Source organism: Halichoerus grypus, chromosome 5, assembly GCF_964656455.1.
Source record: "Halichoerus grypus chromosome 5, mHalGry1.hap1.1, whole genome shotgun sequence".
Taxonomy (NCBI): Eukaryota; Metazoa; Chordata; class Mammalia; order Carnivora; family Phocidae; genus Halichoerus; species Halichoerus grypus.
Window position 1 is genome coordinate 105,942,433 of NC_135716.1, and position 20,748 is coordinate 105,963,180.

General features: G+C 36.7%; 1 protein-coding gene across 10 annotated transcripts in view; it reads left to right on the forward strand.

Moving 5' to 3' along the window:
- The window catches only part of PLPPR5 (phospholipid phosphatase related 5), a 120,802-nt gene that overhangs the window by 93,435 nt on the left and 6,619 nt on the right, over positions 1-20,748 (forward strand). For 5 of the 10 annotated variants that reach the window (XM_078072716.1, XM_036124373.2, XM_078072717.1 and 2 more), the window contains one exon: positions 20,100-20,265. The exons of 2 other annotated variants lie outside the window; for them this stretch is intronic. In XM_078072716.1, coding sequence (XP_077928842.1) covers positions 20,100-20,265 — 166 coding nt within the window. Of the gene's footprint in view, positions 1-9,022; positions 9,062-14,861; positions 14,999-20,099; positions 20,266-20,748 lie in introns of those variants that run through there. 3 more of the 10 variants (XM_036124375.2, XM_036124376.2, XM_078072718.1) reach the window with 2 other exon arrangements.

Consider the following 20,748-nt stretch of genomic DNA (forward strand, 5'->3'; position numbering starts at 1 on the left):
CTTTCATCCTCCCTTCCTCCCTTTCCTCTTTCTTTTGTTCTCTTTCTCTTTCTTTTTCTTTCTATAATGAATAATGCATGAATAATTGTGTAACAGAAATAATTACAATTATGCTCTAAGGAGGTTCTGGTTATGCTTCCTCTTATTGACTACCAATATGTTCAGATTTACCGAAGTCCCTTGGAAAGATTCCCTCACAATAATTTAAATCCCCGTGCTCCTTCCTTATGTGTCACAGGAATTTAAAAGGATCCTTTTAAAAATGTTTGCTCTATTTTTCTCTGCTGAACTGAGCATGGAGACCTTGGTTGTGGCTCCCATGCCCTCATGCCTAGGGTCCAGGTTCCCTTGGCACACCTGCAACCATACTCATTCCAGGTCCCATCTGTCCTGAGAACCTGCACACAAGCCTTGTGCAGGTGCCTCTTACTTAAAGGATCCACAAAGTTCCCACTCCACCAAGGCTCCAAGGAACCAGCTTTCTTCATAGGTCACACCACTTCCTTTCAGACTCGTCCTTTTCTGGCTCCTGCCTTCAAGGGCCCATGCATCCCAGACAAAGCTTCGGTGGTGCCAGCTTCAGGATGGCTCCAAATACATGAAATTTCTATTAATTATTCTGGGAGTTCAGAAACTTCTGGGAAGTGGAGATGGAGACATTTACATATTCATTATCTTTAGCTCCTTATATTAGCAAGAGTAAAGTAAGAATTAATATCTTAATAGCTGTGTCATGAAGAGTAAAAACTAGATAGAGTAAAATTTTAGCCATTTCTACTAAATATCATATATATTAATCCGATTTGAAGGATGTCACCAAAGGACGATTAAAGTGTTTCTTTGCCAATAAAGAAGTTCAAAATTGTGGAATTGGCTAAAATCCTATAGAATCTCAATAATACACCAAAATTTGAGAGAGTAAAGATAGAGATAGGAGCAATCTCTGGGAGAATGAGGAGTCTATTCTATTTAGAACACATTTCAGCACCTTGAACAAACACCATTTTGAGACTGGGTTAGCAAATAGGCAAATACATGACAAAAGAAAGCCTTCAGGCAAGAAATTTTCCCTCTGATCAAGCTTCTAATTAATATAGGTTCATAGTAAATGAGGGAGTTCTTTTCCTCAACTGAATGGGTGCTATAAAATGGAATGGAGAGTTACCTTCATTCAAAAACAAAAAAAAAAGGTGGCTCCAGAGACTGCATCTACCTGGAGTAGAGGTTACGCTGAAGAGATTAACAATCTTTCTGATGGTCCAACAACCATGGGGATGAAACTGTATAGGAACAAAGTGATGTTCCTATAGTCTCAGCTTCTTCTCCCACTCCACTCATCAAATCATCAAAATGATGTTATAAAACTACATTCACCATCTTTTCAGCTCAAGATTTGATGTAAAGATTCCTTGACTCTTCAGGAATAATTTGGGGATCTTTGATGAATCTTCTCCCTCCGTTTTAGGGAGACAAACTGAGCTAAATCTATTATGATTCAAGTATAAATAACTAGGACAATTATTTAAATCCTTTAAAATGATTTCATGACACAGATGAGAAAGAGACACATTTCAAGAGTTAGAATATGTTTTTGGAAAAAAAGATTAACTACAAGAAATTTAATTAAATTTATTATAGAGAGCATCTTCTTTTCACTGTCAAGGAAATTAAAGAAAATATGAGAAATGAGAGATGAAAGTTAGGTGGCACAATGGCACAATTAGGAAACTAAGAAAACAAGTAATATTATGGCAGGATGGAAACCAATAGTAGAAACCATAAAGAACAAAATCCACACTGGATAAAGTCATATCAGTTATATTAAGGACAGGTTTCAGCATATGTCATAAAAGAACAAGAAAATAAAACTGATCTGAGAAAAGATAACAGATACAGAAGACATACGACAGTATGTCGTATGAATCATTGTAGATGATGAATCACTGTAGATCCAGAAGAAAAGGATAAATAGAACTAGAGCAATATTCAGAGATATGTATGAAGGAGACTTTTCTTTCAAACAAATACCTTTATTCTAGAAGGGTTAACTAGATACAAGGTAAAATTAAAATATATACTAAAACATAGATGATATTTCTCAGTGAAATTTTTGAGTTTCAATACTGAAGAAAGAGACCTATAAATTCTGTGGGAGATGTTATTATTGTTCCCAATTATTAACTACCACCTTCCTTTGGCAGAGTATCCTTCCTCCAGTTATTTTGGATTTGGTCAATAACATGTGAATGAACCTGATTTATGCCCCATCAATCAGAAACTTGTAGAGACATCAAGAGTTTTTGCCAACTTTATTGCTCCTCGGCTTTTTTTCTGGAAAAGTCCATGTTTCAGATAGGGACTGCTTCCTCAGCCTGTACCCCAGAATGGGAATACACAAGAAACAGAAGAGCATGCAAACGCTAGGCTGGAGCAGATCTATAGAACCTGACCACCAACATGTGGTATGAGGGAGAAATACTTATTTGTTGTTGGAAGCCACTGTGCTTTTGAGGTTATAATATGGTATACCTAGTGAAAACTAACACACACACCAAGGCAGAAAAATTAGGTTACCGACCCAAGACTGACAGTATATTGGCCTCAGACCTCTCTCTCCATAACAGTAGATGCCAGAATAGAAAGGAGTAATGTCTTCAGAGATTTCAAAGAAAAAGTTTGTGACATAGAATTTTATTTCCACCGAAAAGGTCATTTAAGTGTTCAAGATAACCATAAAATACCAGATATGCAAGAATTCAGGAATTATATTACTCATGAAATATTACCAGAAGATGTTTACCAACTAACTGAGCAACACACCAATATCTGGAGCTTTCAAAGATTTTATTTATTTGTCAGAGAGAGAGAGAGGCAGGAAGAGAGAGAAGCAGGCTTCCCACTGAGTAAGGAGCCCAGTGCAGGATTAAATCCCAGGACCCTGTGATCATGACCTGAGCCAAAGGCAAATGCTTAACTGACTGAGCCATCCAAGTATCCCGACCTGGAGCTTTCAAATTGGCAAAGTCATGATATGAATGAATTGGCAGAAAGAATGGAAACCATTTACATAAAGAATTAATTGGAATTGGCTATGGTAATTACAGAGAAAAGTTAAACAATTAATTTAAAGAGAAGATATATAAAAAAGAAAATAATATAATAATGACAAAACGAGACAGATATCCTAGATAATACCAACAAAAGTAAAATTATGATAATTTCCAGATTTTATAAAGGAGGGACTCAGTATCACTGTTTTGTTCTTGACATTGCTTACTAGAAAAATATAGGTTGAAGCATTTTTAAAAGTTATCGAAAGTAATTAAAAACAATCTATAAAAGTCCAGTAACAAACTATAATATATCAGCAACACATGTGTCAAAAGATTGATGTCTATAATATATGAAACATCCTAACTGAAAAATGAGCAACGTTCATAAATATGCAAATTATTAGAGATCAAATGCAAATGGAAAATAAATATATGGAAAGTATTCTCTGTCACCTTTTTTCCCTTTTCTTTCATTTTTTCTTTCTTTTATGGAGGTATAATTGACATATAACATTATAGTAGATTAAGGTGTACAACACAATGATTTGATATTTGTATATATCCCAAAATGATCACCACAATGAGTTAACACCCGTCACTGTGTAGTTACAATTGTTTTCTCATGATGAACACATTATTTATAGTTATCATACTGTATATTATGTCCTCATGACTTATTTTACAACTAGAAGTTCGTAACTTTTGACTCCCTTCACCCATTTTGCCCATCCACCACCCCTTGCCTCTGGCAATTACTGATATGTTCTCTGTATATATAAGTTTTGTTTTGGTTTTTCAGACCATGTATAAGTGAGATCATATAGTATTTGTCTTTCTTTCTATAACTTATGTTAACATAGTGCCCTCAAGGCCCATCCATATTGTTGCAAATGGCAAGATTTCTTTCTTATTTATGGTTAAATAATAGTCTGTTGTATATATATTTACTACATCTTCTTTATCCATTCTTCCATCAATGGACACTTAGGTTGTTTCCATATCTTTGTAAATAATGCTGCAGTGAACATGGGAGTGCATATATCTTTTCAAGTTATAGTGTTCTCATTTCCTTCAGATAAATACCTAGAAGGGGAATTGCTGGATCATATGATAGTTCAATTTTTAATTTTTTGAGGAACCTTCATACTGTTTTCCATAGTGGCTGCACCAATTTACATCCCCACCAACAGTGCACAAGTGTTTTCTTTTCTCCACATCTTTGTCAACACTTATTATTTCTTGTCTTTTGATAATAGCCATTTTAACAGGTGTGAAGGGATAGCTCATTGTGGTTTTGATTAGAATTTCCCAGACACATAGTGATGTTGAGCATCTCTTCATGTACCTGTCAGCCATCTGTATGTCTTCTTTGAAAAAAATGAAATTCAGATTTTCTGCCCATTTTTTTCCATCAGATTGTTGTTTTTGCTGTTGAGTTGTATGATTTCTTTACATATTTTGGATATTAACCTCTTCTCTAATATATGATTTGCAAATATTTTCTCCCATTCACTAGGTTGCCTTTTTATTTTGTTGATGGCTTCTTTTGCTGTGCAGAACCTTTTTAGTTTACTGTCTTTCTACTTATTTATTTTTGGTTTTGTTGGTTTTGTTCTTGGAGTCAGATCCAAAAAAATCATCACCAAGATCTGTGTCAAGGAGCTAACTGCCTATGTTTTCTTCTAGGAGTTTTATGGTTTCAGGTCTTACATTCAACTCTTACATCCATTTTGAGTTAATTTTTTTGTATGGTGTAAGATATTGATCCAGTTTCATTCTTTTACATGTGGCTGTCCAGTTTTTACAACACTATTTCCTGAAGAGACTGTCCTTTCCTTATTGTATATTCTTGCCTCCTTTGTCATAAATGAATTGACCATATGTTCAAGAGTTTATTTCTGGGCTCTCTGTACTGTTCTATTGCTATATGTATCCATTTTTATACCAAATACCATACTGTTTTGATTACTATAGTTTTTTAATATAGTTTGAAATCAGAGCGTGTGATACCTCCAGCTTTGTTCTTCTTTCTCAAGATTGCTTTGGCTATTCAGATTCTTGTGTTTCTATACAAATTTTGGGATTGTTTATTCTGTTTCTGTGAAAAATGTCATTGGAATTTTGATAAGGGGGCGCCTGGGTGGCTCAGTTGGTTAAGAGTCTGCCTTCAGCTCAGGTCATAATCTCAGGGTCCTGAGATTGAGCCCCATGTCAGGCTCCCTGCTCAGCAGGGAATCTGCTTCTCCCTCTCCTGCTGCCCCTCTTCTTCTACTTGTGCTTTCTCTCTCTTTCTCTCAAATAAATAAATAAAATCTTTTTAAAAAAGGAATTTTGATAAGGACTGCATTGAATCTGGAAATCACTTTGGGTAGAATGGGCATTTTAACAGTATTGATCTTCCAATCCATGAACATGGGATATCCTTCCATTTATTTATTTATTTATTTATTTATTTATTTATTTATTTATTCTTTCAATTTCTTTCATCAGTGTCTTACAGTTTTCAGTGTACAGGTCTTTCCTTCCTTGATTAATTTTAATCCCAGGTATTGTATTCTTTTTGATACAATTTTAAGTGTGATTGTTTCTTAATCTTTCTTTCTTTTTTTTATTATGTTATGTTAATCACCATACATTACATCATTAGTTTTTGATGTAGTGTTCCATGATTCATTGTTTGCGTATAACACCCAGTGCTCCATTCAGTACATGCCCTCTTTAATACCCATCACCAGGCTAACCTATCCTCCCACCCCCCTCCCTGCTAGAACCTTCAGTTTGTTTCTCAGAGTCCATAGTCTCTCATGGTTCATCTCCCCCTCCAATTCCCCCCCCTTCATTTTTCCCTTCTTGCTATCTTCTTCCTTTTTTTTTTTTTTTTTAACATATAATGTATTATTTGTTTCAGAGGTACAGGTCTGTGATTCAACATTCATCTTTCTTTCTAATAGTTTGTTATTAGTATATAGAAATGCAATGGATTTTTATATCTTGCAATCTTACTGAACTTATTAGTCCTAAGAGGTTTTTTTGGAGGAGTCTTTAGGTTTTTCTACATATAACATTATGTCATCTGCAAATAGTGAAAATTTTACTTATTCCTTTCCAATTTGAATGCCTTTTACTTTTTTTCTTTTCCTAATTGCTCTAGATAGAACTTCCAATACTATGTTGAATGAAAGTGGTCACAGTGGCATCCTTGTCTTGTTACTGATCTTAGATGAAAAGCTTTCAGCTTTTCTCCATTGAGTATCTTAGCTGTGGGCTTGTCATATATGGCCTTTATTATATTGAGATACGTTCGCTCTATACCCACTTTGTTGAGAATTTTTATCATAAATTGATGTTGAATTTTGCCAAATGCTTCTTACCTATCTATTGAGATGATGATATGATTTTTATCCTTCATTTTGTTAATGTGGTATATCATACTAATTGACTTGTGGATGTTGAAAAATCCTGCATCCCTGGAATAAATCTTACTTGATTGTGCTGAATTATCCTTGTAATGTGTTGTTAAATTTGGTTTGCTAAGATTTTGTTGACGATTTTTGCGTCTATGTTCATCAGGGATATTGACCTATAATTTTCTTTTCCTGTGGTATCCTTTTTGGTGTTGGTATCAGAGTGTAATACTGGCCTTGTAAAATATATTTGGAAGTATTCTTCCCTCTTGTATTTTTTTTGGAGTTTGAGAAGAATTAGTATTAATTCTTTTTAAAATGTTGGTAGAATTCACCCGTGAAGCTTTCTCGCCCTAGACTTTTGTTTTGGGGGAGGTAAGAAGATTACTGATTTAATCTCCTTACTAGTAAGATTTTCTATTTCTTCGTCATTCAGTCTTGGAAGGCTGTATGTTTCTAGGAATTTATCCATTTGTTCTAGGTTGTTCAATTTATTGGTGTATAATTGTTCATAGGAGTCACTTATGATCCATTGTATTTTTGTGGTATCAGTTATAACATCTCTTTTACTTCTGATTTTATTTATTTGAGCCCTCTCCTTTTTTCTTGATGAGTCTAGCTAAAGGTTTGTCTATATTGTTTATCTTTTCAAAGTTTCTGTCACTTTTTTTTAAAGATTTTATTTATTTATTTGACAGAGACACAGCGAGAGAGGGAACACAAGCAGGGGGAGTGGGAGAGGGAGAAGCAGGCTTCCCGCAGAGCAGGGAACATGATGTGGGACTCGATCCCAGGACCCTGAGATCATGACCTGAGCTAAAGGCAGACACTTAACAACTGAGCCACTCAGGCACCCCGAGTTTCTGTCACTTTTGATGAAAATTCATTAAGAGTCTTTTATGGGATGCTTACAAAGTTGGTTCTCACCCTGTAAGCAATGGGGAGCCGTTAAGGAGTTTAAGAAAGCAGAATGAATTAAAGGAGAATAGCAGTGGAACAAAACAAAAGCCAATCTGGGAGGTTATTGTAAAAATCCAGATAAATGATAAAGATGACATAGACTAGATCTCAATACAGCCATGTCATGTCATTTTGACTGACCAGGCATCCTTTAGCAAAGTCTGATTTAGTCAGATGTTGATTCTGATCAAAGGAGTTGCCTTAGTTTGTTCAGGCTGCTATAACAAAGTGCCATAGACTGGGGGGCTAATCAACAATAGAAATTTATTTCTCAAAGATCTAGCAGCTGGAAAGTTCAAGATCAAGATGTCAGCAAACTTAGTGCTTGGTGAGGGCCTGTTTCCAGTGTCCTCAAATGGCAGAAGGAGTAAGGGAGCTCTCTGGGGTCTTTTTTATAAGCGCACTAATCCCATTCATGAGGGCCCCACCCTCATGACCTAATCACCTCCCCCTCCAAAGATCCTACTTCCAAACACTATCACATTGGGGATTAGGTTTCAACATTGAATTTGGGGAGGACACAAACATTCAGTCTATAAGCAAGGGTTATCTAACTATCCCAATGATTTACAGTGGAAAAAGGCTAAACTGCTAGCCAGGCTGTCACAAACAGAACTGTCCCCCAAACCCCACCCCCAGAAACATGCTGACCTTTCATCTGTGTCATTTGCCTGTTATCTCCTAAGAGATTTCTTTTGTCTATAACTAATGAGTAAGGAGTACATTGACATCCATTCCAGGGATCCTCCTGGGCCAAGTTGCATTCATCACAGCAGCAAAGCACTGAACACTTTTGTCCTTTTCCTCTCTCTTTCCCTCTGCTTATTCTCAGTCTAAGGCAAAACGCTGGCATTCAGATTTGCATAGGTAAGCATATGCAAATAATGTGTGCATATGCGTTATTGATTTTAACTGATGCTATACAGAAAATCTAAGGAAAGGAATACTTTAGCAAAAGAACAAAAAAAATCTTAAATAAATATGAAGATAGATAGGATTTGATAGAAAAGGGTATATTTCTAATAGATCTAAGAATTCATATCTACATAGTTTTATTAAGGCAGTTAAGCCACTATAATCACTTATAGCTAATTTGGGATAATTATGAGAGTTAACTTAGTGAATGTAACCAGGTATAAAAGACGCTTTTTGAGAAAATAATTTTGTTTCCATCTAAACATAGGCATTATTTTTTCTTAGGTTTACATGATCTAATCAAGTGAATCAAAGGGAATTCCCTTCTGCAGGGGAACAGAAAAGGGAAGATAATGATAGGGATAATTTATAAGATTATAGTTTTGTATTTTAGGTAAGGGACTTTTCACCAACTTGTACCACCCAAGAAGCTCATAGTGTAAAAAGCACACCCTGATTAACAGAAGTATCACCTAATGAAAGTGGTACGCAGTGATGACAGTTCCAAAAATCTAGAATTGTCATAATAAGTGTGTCTTATTACAGATGGAAATTACCATGCTTTTTTGAGATTTAATTTAATTCCCATGGCTATTGCAAAGGAAAATAATATGAATAGGAAAATTCTAAGGGAATTCACAGTGACCCAGAGAAGCATATGCATTGACCTTTACATTTACTGTTTTGCAGATTATAAAATCACAAAGGTCATAGAGAAGCCTGAGCTGAAATTAAGGCAGAGTGGGGCTGGGGGCAGATGGAGAGTCAGGCTTCTGCAGCTAGAAATCCTGAGTTTGAAGCCTTTTTTGGTGACATAATAAGTAGGTGGGATTAAACAAATTACCCCTCCTTACCTGAAAAACTGGTACAATAATGATTCCTTTGTTGGGTAACTGTTGGAATTAACAGATCACAAATAAACTTCTTGGCACACTATGGTGGTTAACACAAGTTAGTTCCCTCCTGCAATAATATGATTCCCTTAATAGGATTTTCATCTTATCTCAGACTAGGAAACCCCAATAGATATATGTCATGGACTTAAAAGTTTATACAGATTGTCTGTGTCATACATGGCACATGTGGCAGAAAATATAGTATAAAATGTTGCATACATCAGCGTCATAGCAATAGCAAAACAATCCTGTGGTTTCTTGCCAAGACAAATATGGTTATACATTACTGTGCTCTCTGTGATAAATTCCTTTGAGGTTTCAGAATGCTGTGCATGAATAACTACGGCAATCTATTTAAGATGTAGTTGCTTTTCTATGATGCAAATCTTTGTTTTACAGAACTGCTGAACTGTAATATAAATGTTATATAGGGCCTTGTCAAAACAAATTAATTAGTGATCAGATATTGGAATGGTTAGTGGAACTAAATATATTCATAATTTAGGCATTTTTTCCTCAATCTAAGCTTTGAGCACTTATGAAAAGTATTTGAAGTAAATGAGTGTTTACATGCTGTACTCTGTTCTCATTTGTTAAATTTAATTTTGCTTAAAAAAAGTCAATTGAGAATGGAAGCTTAAAAATTTCAGCAGGCATCAACATTTTAAGTTAGAAAAACTAGCACATTCTGTTATTGCTTTGCCATATGTCATTTTTCCTATTTATGCTCCCATATATTTAGTATTTATTTTCCCACACTATTTATAAATCATAATATACTACACAAAGAATAAAAGCCAGATTTTTTTTTCAGTTATCTAAATGGCCTTTTATAAAAGCATCTTTTCAGTAAATTACTTTTGAATATAAACATGCTTCCTCATCTCATTTGTGTGAATAAATACAGGGCTGATGACTGCATCTTTAAATTATGTGATTCTTGCAGTCGTCAGTTAAGGAGAGAATAAAACAATGATGGATAAAAAATCATTCCTGATGCACACACAATTAGTTATACATGGGAAACTGCTCCCACCCATTCATTCCCCTCTTGTCTCAGATTTGTTCCCGAATGGTGGGCTGTCCTAGAGACACTTACGGAGGCCTTCAAAATCAATCAGGAGCACCATGACACTATGAACATTTTTTGTAGAGAAAATGTAAAATTTTATTTTACTAAAACTAAGAAAATTAACAATGAACCCATTCACAGTCTAATGAAACAACCATAATTTTTCATTGTTTCTATTAAAGAAGCAAGTAATTTATGTATATTGTTTATAATGTGAAAGTCTGGCAAGCAAAACAGAAATAGATGGATAGTATCCATATCCCACCACAGTAATCACTGGACAATTTTCTTTTTCTTCTTTTTTTAAAAAGATTTATTTATTTGAGGGGGGGGCATGCTCATGTGTGGGGACGGGGTGTAAAATCTCAAGCAGACTTCTCGCTGTGCACAGAGCCCATTGCCCCAGCCCTATGCCAATTCTCCATCTCAGGAGAGATTATGACCTGACCCGAAATCAAGAGTTGGACACTCAACTGACGGAGCCACCCAGGTGCCCCGGAAACACTTTCTTAAGTAGCCTTGAAGACCCCATGAGTGTATGTGTGGATTTGTGTATAGTACAGGATCTCCCTGGATGTTCTTTTCTGTAGCCTGCTTTTGTTCAGACAACAGTGTATCAAAAATATGGTTATAGATCAATAAATATAATACTCCTATCAAGCATAAGAGTAAAAGCTAATCTTTAGGAGGGCTTAACATTTCCCAGAATGTTGTATAAATTGACTCACACAGTATGTAACCTTCCGAGTCTGACTTTTTCACCTGGTGTAATGCATTTGAGATTCATTCATGTTATAACCTACATCAGTAGGGTTTTTTTTTCCTTTTTATTGCTGAGTAGTATTCTGTCGTATGTATGTACCACAATGTTTTAATCCATTCACCAACTGAAGGACATTTGAGTTTTTTACAATTATGAGAAAAAGCTGATATAAAAATTCAGGTACAGGTTTTTGTGTACATAATATTTTCCTAAATCTTGGATAAATACCAAGGAATAGGGATAGTGGTTTTGTGGTAAAGGTATATTTACCCTTACAGAAATTCTCCAAAGTATCTGTGTCATGGTCATGGTACTTATGGTTTTGAATGGTTCTGAAATGAATCTTGATGTAGCTCATCTAGATTTTTACCTTCTGGTGAAAATAGGCAAGTTTTATTTATTTATTTATTTATTTATTTATTTATTTAAAATTTTTATCTTTTTTTCAAATTTTTATTTAAATTCTAGTTAACATATAGTGTAATGTTGGTTTCAGGAGTAGAATTTAGTGATTCATCACTTACATGTAACACCCAGTGCTCAACACAACATGTGCCCTCGAAAAAGGGAAGTTTTATAAATGAGGAGTTTTAATCAGCTCCTGGTTATACAAGAATTTGTCATGCACTTGATCCATTACCCACATCCTCTGATTCTTCTGTCAAGTAGCATTGGGGTGCTTAGTTAGCAAATCTAAAGCATTTTAAAAAGTTAAAGAGAAATGAAATAAATAGGAATCCAATTAGTTAGGTAGATTCAAATACCAGTATAAAACAAGTCCTGGGTACAATTTATGGAAGAGTTCCCTTTCTTATCATTTGTTATATATAGTTAAATATTATTTGTAATTAGATTTGTAATATATGAGATATGTAACCAATACCAAATAAAAAGCACTATGGTACATTTCCCAGGGTTCATGAGCTTACAGTCTGGTGGGGAGATCGATAATCTTATACAGGCCGATAAAGAATGGGGTGGTGATGGCTATGCTGGAGGAGGGCGTAAAGGGAGACCTACTCAAACTTAGCAATGCTTGCAGCAGCCTCTAAGGAGACATCCAAAGGACTGTTAGCCAAGTGAGGAGGAGAGAGAAGAATGTTTTAGATGGAGGAAGCAGCTTGCACGAAGATTTTGTTTGGCAGGTAGGTAAGAACACGGAGGCAAGAGACATGGGGGTGCCATTAAAGAGTGTTCAGGTGGGGTCCAGAATGAAGGTAAAAGAAAGAGAATCAAGAAGGGGCAAGATGGGCTGGAGCAGATGAACAGATTAGTGGTTGGGAAATTTCAAAAATGGCCAAAGAAACTTTGTAGTACGAAGGAGGTAAGACAGGAGGTAAATTGGGGCTTTACGTTTCTGATGTGGTTGACAGTTGGGAATATAGTCGTGAATGTGTGCTACAAGTGTGGCGGCCAGGTCCTTAGAGTTAGTGAGGTTAAGGAACTTCAGATAGAGAACATGGATACCCACATCCACCAAGTACGGAAGCCCATTAATATTAACAGACTCACATGGAGCTTCATGTCGTTGTGTTGGGAAACTTTGAGTTACAGTAAAACCGAGTCTTTGCTACAGATCTCAACACCATTATGCACAGTGATGTTCTAAGCAATGAATATAATGTGCAGTTATTCCCAGAAATTTTTGAACACAACGATTTTATTTTGGAGAGAGTCATTCAGGATTACAGCTTTTTAAGGCGGTGCTCTTTTTACCAGAGGAATGGTAGCATTTTTAAAAAGAATTTATTTTATATGCCTGACAGTGTTTACATTGCTAACCAATCACTTTACTACACCTTTAGGCAGTGGTTCTCAGATTGGTGTAAAAGGGAATCCTTCGCTATAAGCATTTGCGCAAAGGGCACATTTCTGGGATACACGCCCAGAGATTCTGATGCAGTAGGCCTGGGCAGCCTTGAGCCTGGGGATCTGTGGTATCAGCCACCTCAGGTGATGTGGATATGGAGCCAGCAATTGGCCTAGATCCAGTTGGGCCTGCAGACCCTCTGAAACAGTAGTTTTCAATATTGACTACACATTAGAGTCATCTGGAGAGCCTTTAAAACTACCATTGACCAGGACATGCCTCAGACCAATTAAATCCAAGTCTCTGGTGTGTCGGTATTTTTTTTAAAGCCCCCAGGTGATTCCGGCATGCGGCCAAGATTGAGAACTTGTGGTCCTAAACATCCATTGTGGAAAGCCTTAAATCCTTGGCTCCTTGGGACTCGGAAATACTTCATAAGATCTATAGCTAATGCTCCCTTAAAAGCCCGGCCTGCCTCTGGTTTAATTAGCTTATCAGTGAAAGCCACCTAGAGAGTTCTCCTTACTCTGGAGACCAACGATTCTCTCAGAACGTAACTTTGAGCCCCTGTCTCCAAATAGTACAAAAAAGAAATTCGTGAATAGAAACAAAACTCTGAGCTAATGTAAAACTCTGAACTGAACAGAAAACCACGTTAAAGGAAGAAATGGTTCAAAACAATCTTCTTTCCCAAGAGAACTTTGGTTTTATCACATTTCAGCTTTTATGTCTTCATCTCCCCAGCTTCTTAAAACATGAAATTGTCGGACATGAATTTTTCAATCTGTTTCACAGCCTAAATTTGAAGTTCTCTAGGAATTTCTTCTCAGGAGGACCTAACATTGTTTTTCTTTCATTGAAAATACCAGCTTCACCATTTACCAGGAGGAAAACTGAATGTGACAACATAGGGTCCTAGAGCACACACTCCAAGCATGACTCTTTTTAATCCTTCTCTCTTTTGTCCACTTTGTCTTCCTCAAGGGACACAGTGAACAAACAAAGGAAGCAAATAGCAAAATATAAAGGGCCAATATTTAGGAGTATGGCCTTCATCTAGCCTCCCTGATAAAATGTAGGCTGCATCTCCACAGCATCAGAATTGTTGATCATTATAGGACCCTGATTCCTTCTCCTACACTGTGGTGCTAGATTTTTTCAGGCTTCAAAATATTTTATATTTTAGGGGAAAATACTGTGTATTCTGTTACACAAGCAGGGTCTTGGGCAGCACTTTGTAATCAAAGATGGATATTTCTACAGCAAGGCATAGAGTATAAATAACCTCAGAGCAATTCAGGGTCGGTTTCACCACCAAATGAGTGTACCAATCTTACAAGAAACATTTGGTTTTAAAGTTTGTGCGGATATTGGAATATTAATACATATATTGATTTCTTTCTCTTTGTACTTCTTCCTTCTCTTTTTTCTTTTACTTTTTATCTTGTTGCCCTACCTTTATAGACAATTACAGATGTTTGACTAGAGATAAGGAATTTGGTGCATATAATCTCACTTAATCTTAACAGGAATCCATTCAAATATATATTATTATTTCCATTTCACAGATGAGAAAGCTGGGTCTCTGAAAGATTAGATTGCTTGTGAACATTTCAATTGTTATGAAACCCACCTTCCACATTCCATATGAATGTTAAATTCGTACTACTCGGCAGCAGTGTGTACTCTACCGCACGGCTTCCTCACCAATAGAGCCGAAGACAGAAATCATTGAATTAAAGTCATTTTATGCATAGATCTCTTTTTATGTTTAGTTTAAAAACCTAAGCTGATTGCTGGCAACCTCCTGTTAAAACCCAAAAGCTGTTTATAGTCATCTTGAAAGAAAGAAACTGGAGCAGTATTTAACCTCAGCATTTGGTCTAATAATATAGCAACATAGAACTTGGAGTAAACTAGTTCTTTGTCCAAGTAAATAAGTCCGTATTAAATAAGCATTTAAATAATGAATAAAACACATTTTGTAGGTGTCCCGAATTCAACCTATTGAGAACAGTCAAGAGGAAAATTCACAGGGAAGGTCCTTTAAAGACTGTCTTGCAAGGCTCTTCAGCTGGATACTGGGAATAAGCCACTGCGAACATCTTCAATTAAGGCAATAAACGTATGTGCGCTAGAGCGCACTGGTGTTGGAGTTGGGTTGCAAAGCTGAGGCAAATACAGAAAATGTCCTTCTGTGCAGGTTTCTATCCCGTCCAAATCTATAAGTGCTTGATTGGTGTTGTTATTGTTATTATTTTACCTTTCAAATGTTTTTATTTTTTTATTGATTTTTCACTTAATGGGAATTTGGCAATCCTCAACCAAATAGCCCTTAATAATAATGGCTTTTTTGTTTTCCTAGCTGAAGTGCTCTTTTTGCATTTCCCACGTATTTTTTTAAAGGGAAATGGTGAGTGGACTATCTTGTCAGGTGACAGGTCATCACTGCATTGTCATAAGTTGAGGTAGTTTTGTTTTAAATAACATTTTTTAAAATAGCAGTATGATTTCTACAAAGGGAAGAATAGAATAAATAGTAAAATAGAGACTTTTATGTAGAACTTAGAGCTTTACAAATTGACATACTATATAGACTTTAGAATTTACCAAATTTAAGAATCCAAAACTACTTTTCAGAAACAAGTGCTCGTTTTTCCATGGGACCTCTGCACTCAAGGACTGGATTCAGTATTTTGCACACTGATTTGCTGTGGACTTGAATGAACACTTTCTAATGGATGTAACACATTTTAATCTTCAACTCTTTGGGCTCGAACTCTGCCATCTCTACTATAAGCCTCTGTATGTGTAGTTGCAAAAAGCAGTAATTGCACTGATCAATTATCTGACCCTTTCTTTGTGTGACTCTGAATTAAACTTTTATGCATGAGTTTTTAGTTTGCCTACTACCTGTTTGCAGTATTATCTATTAATAGGATTTGTATTGGCAGATTAAGAATTCAGCCAGATTAAAAGGAGAAACCCCTTGTTACCTGGTTTGCCTCATAAGAAGTCCATTTCTCAAGACGGGTGACCTGAAAATAATAAATGCAACTCTGGCTTTTTATATTACTGAGAAAAATGCTGACAGGAAGTGAGGACTGCCATAACTTCCTGCATAGGAATGATGCCATTTGTATATTTCGAATTATGCATTTACATACTTTGCTAATCTGATTTTTATAACATAGAATCAGAGTGTTTTAGGGATGGTAAGGACCTTAAATAATTACCCTTGTTCTTTCTTTAGATTCCTTCAGGGAAAATCACCCTTATGCTAAAAGAGAATTAATCTTAGTTTTTAAATCTTCCTGAGATAAGTAATCCATCTCCTTCATTCTATGGTGTGGGTTCATTTGCTCTTAGACAGTGAAATTAATGAACAGATGGCCCCCATGCTCTCTGTATACTCCTTTCATGTACTTAAAACCTATTATTAAATTTCCCCTTAACTTTCTCTTCCCTATGTACAGTCACTTTAATGTTTTATTTTCATCTGTTTAATCTCTCTGCTAACGCCAACCTTAAATGATAAGCCCCTAGCAGAATCCTTCTAATTTCAATCAAACAAACAAACAAACAAACAAAAAAATCATCTCAGAAGTTAAAACTTAAGTGTGATGTGAAACTAAAATTTTGCTAATTGGAAAAATGGGGGAGACTTGGGATCTAAAAATGGAGTTGGTCTGGAAACTGTAGTTTAACTTGATAATGACTTAGTGTAATGAAAGGGGTGATATTGTTTGGACTCGACCGGCAATGAAAGGAACATCTAGTGGCCGTTGAAACATGACTTTAAACGCCCAGACTGGCCCCAGTGTTTCCTAGTTCTCCATAGCACACTTTGAGTTCCACACCGGATGCCTTATTTCTAAATTGTCCTTATGCCCCTATTTGGGAAAGTCCCAATTTCAGTCTGTTGTCCCCAGTGTATCATTAGCAACCCTTTTTCCAGGGTTTAGATGATAACTTACAGCTCGCCCTCCAGTCACTGCACTTTCTTAGTCACTCTCTTCAGCTTGCACTTGTCCCTTGGCTTTTCCTCTGCTTCTGTCCTGCTTTGCATCGATTATTAGTGATTTGTTTCTGATACTTTCCCTGTTCTAGTAAGGTCTTTTAATATTTCAATTCTACCTTCCAATGTAATGGTTGTCTCTTTCACTTAGGCTCATCTTCAGCAAATTTAATGAGCCATGTGGACACTTGATTATCTAGGTCAAGGGAACACTGACACTTAGGTCAGTGGCCTTCAGAACACCACCTATTTTCTCTCTTTTGTCTCCTTTCCTGTATGTCTGTTGTCACTTTCTTGCTCCTTCCCTACCCCTGCCGTCACTGACTGGTTAATCGTCAGTTGATTGATATCTTAACATCTTTCCAGCAATCACTATGTGCTAGGTCCTGTCCAGAGGTATGACATTCCTGCCAGGTTTGTACTGAAACACTGTGTATCAGATTGTATTCTCTCAGTCCACAGGTTTCAAGTCCCCATGGGGCCACTGGAAATAAAATTATGATGTATTGTTTCCACAGTTCTGATGGTTTTTATTCCATCAAAGTGCATTATAAAACTCTGACAGTCTTTTTTGTCCTAAAATCATGCTTGTGCTTTTGTAAGAGAAAATCAGGAAAACTCGGAGATGAGGTGCCGAGTTCCCTAACATTTTCATCATGCGTTTTTAAAGTGAGAAATTACACTTTCTAAGGTGTTCTTAGTAGTTAGTGGAAAAGGTGGCGTGTTCTGCTCACTACTGATTCCTTCTGATACTGTTTTTCTCTAGGTTTAAGTGGCTCAGACCTGGAAAATAATGCCATAAGCACTAGTCAATGATATTCTCCTACTTCTGGTTTAATATGCCTAAATTCAGTGAAAATGAGTTTTAATTTCTTCACACACATTCTGTAAATGTTTTAACTAGTTAAGACACTTTAACTTGAAAAGACCTACATATATATGGAAGAAAGCTCATGGCATGCGCTCATTACATGAAATTCTGTTCATGATGTCTTTGACTTATGAAGAGTCAATACAGAAACTACTATGAAAAACACTTAGGGCAGGTAATGTGATGGTAAAATCCTTTTGTAATGCTGCAGTTATCGGTTGGGGCTGTCAAGTATGTAACATCTTGACATAACCCTATATGTAGCATGATTAATTATGTCATATCAATTTTCCACAGCAATATTTCAGCAGCCATGATTTGGTCTGCTGCATGTCTAAATCCATTTAAATATTAGCCCTTCCAGAGGGTTTTTTGTACATAGCTCTGTTGCTTTAAAGGAGGTGGAAGAGGAGGAGGTGGAGGAGGAGGAGGAAAAAGTCCTGTAAGGAATCCTCTGATTGAAGGAAACAACAGAGATTGCAGTCTGTAGTCTGGATTCATGAATTCAAATCTGAAGTGTTTGTGGAGTGACATCACCATGATGACATCCTGACTTTGCTCCCCTCCACAAGAACAACTAAGAACTGTTTAAGAACAAGACGCCACTGAGAGAATCCCAGAACACAGGAGTGAGGCTGAAGCACCACCACCCCCCCTCCCCATGCTATTAGAGACTGAGACAGACTGCATTACAAGTGTAAGAGAAGCAGCTACATGTTGGCCCATTGCCCCTTTTGAACAGCTGCACAGCACCACCTGGAGAGGTCCCCCTTGAGCCTTCAGTTCCTCCAGTGAACAAAGAGAACCCAAAAGGGGGACCAGCTCCCCCTAGCATTGTGGGTTGTTTGTAGGGGTCTCTATTCTGATCTCACACCATGGAAATTGCAGGGAAATCTGCAGGTTCAACAACTGGGAATCCGTGTGTGATGGAGAAGCAGGGAGGGGCTCACAACAACGAGCACACGGATCTTGGCAGACCAAATTCATACCTGCGATGCGCTAGTAGTCATCCCAACCAGCAGTTTTACAAATCTACAGGACCAAACTGAGGGTGCCTTCTGACTAGGGAACTCAACAGGGTGAGGATCTGCCTAATCCAGATCCTCAAATGAAGAGTTTTGCCAGCCCTGGAGCCTGATTGCCCCACACCCAGGTGAGGAGCTAAGTCACAGCCTTACCTAGAGAGTGTCTTCCAGCCCCTTCAGTCTAGAAGGACTGGCGACAACTCCTGTAAGCAGGGTGGCCCAGCGGTGCTTGAGCGGTGGGCAGGCAGAGCAGACAGAAAGCCGATACTGGGCATGGAGAGTTCCTGTGCTCTGCACAGGCAGGAGGATTAATTTATAGTTAAGACTGAGGGTAGCTCTGTCCCTCCCAACCAGAGAGCATGTTTGGGAAATTGAGAGTAGCCTGCAGTGCCCCTCCCCATCCTGCCCAGGCAAGGAAGCAGCAACATAACTTCACCTGCTGTGGAGAGTGTCTTTTGACCCCATCTAACCAGAAGGACTAGAGACAACTGGAAGCTATGCAGCGCAGTAGCCTTAGAGAGATAAAAGGCAGGCGGGCAGAGCTAATAGTCTGCAGAACAAAGCCATTGGCATGTTAGGTCAGGGAACTTGGGGTACAGGTCAGCTTAAGTTAAGACAACAAATAGAGCTTTACCAACTTTAGAGCTACTTCTGCTGTGTCCAGGCAGGGAACCTAATTCATACCCCTCTCATCACTGAATACAGGCTTCAGCCTGTCCAACCAGGGAATAATAGCAGGCTCCACCTGCCCGAGGACTTTATTAGCAGACACAACCAGAAACCTAAACTGAGCTGACTGGTGAAGAACTATCTCTGCCAAAGCAAACTTGTAAAGTCTGGAAGACGAGCCCAATTATTCAAATGCACAGATACCAACATAAGGAATCAAGGATCACAAAAAATCAGATAAATATGGCACCACCAAAGAAACTAATAAAGGTCCAATAAATATCTCTAAACAAATAGAGATCTAGTTGCTGTCAAAGAATTCAGAATAATCCTCTTAAGGATGTTTAGTGAACTACACATTATAATTAAATATAGTCATAGTTAGATTCTGCAATATGGTAATAGTGGTATATAATTCACTTAAAACTCTAGTTTAAAAGTTAAAAAAAGAACATAGTAAAAATAACCATAACTACAATAATCTGTTATTACACAACATAAAACATATAACTTGTAATAGTGGTAACCTAAAATGTGAAGGAGAGGAAAAATAAAAATGTAAAGCTTATAAATTCTATTCAAGTTAAGTTGTTACCAGTTTAAAATAAGTTTTAAGTTTAAACTATTTTTTGTGTGCCTCAAGGTAACCACAAGGGGAAATTCTGTAGAAATTACACAAAGGAACACAATAAAGGAGTTAAAGCATACTGGTATCAAAAGGCATCAAAACACAAAAATGACAGCAAGAAAAAAACAAGGAACAATGGATCTATTAAAACAACAACAACAACAACAACAAAATGACAATAGTAAGTTTTTACCTATCAACAATTACTTTAAAAATAAATGGATTAAGTTCTACAATTAAAAGACACAGAATAGCTGAGTGGATTTTTTTAAAAAATAGATCCAAATAGATGCTGTCTATAAGAGTTTCACTTTAACCTTAAAGACATTCATAGACTGAGAGTGAAAGGATGGGAAAAGACATTTCAAGCAAATGGTAAAAAGAGCAGAGGTAGCTCTGCTTATATCAGACAAAATAGAGTTTATGCTAAAAATGGTAAAAAGAGACAAAAAAGGTCATTATATAACAATAAAGGGGTCAATACATCAATAAGATACAACAATTATAAGTATTTATACTTGGAGCACCTAAATATATAAAGCAAAAACTAACAGAGCTAAAAATAGAAATAAAGAGCAATACAATAATATTTGGGGACTTTAATACTCCACTCTCAACAATGGATAGGTCTTCCAGACAGAGAATCAATAAAGAAATAGCAGAT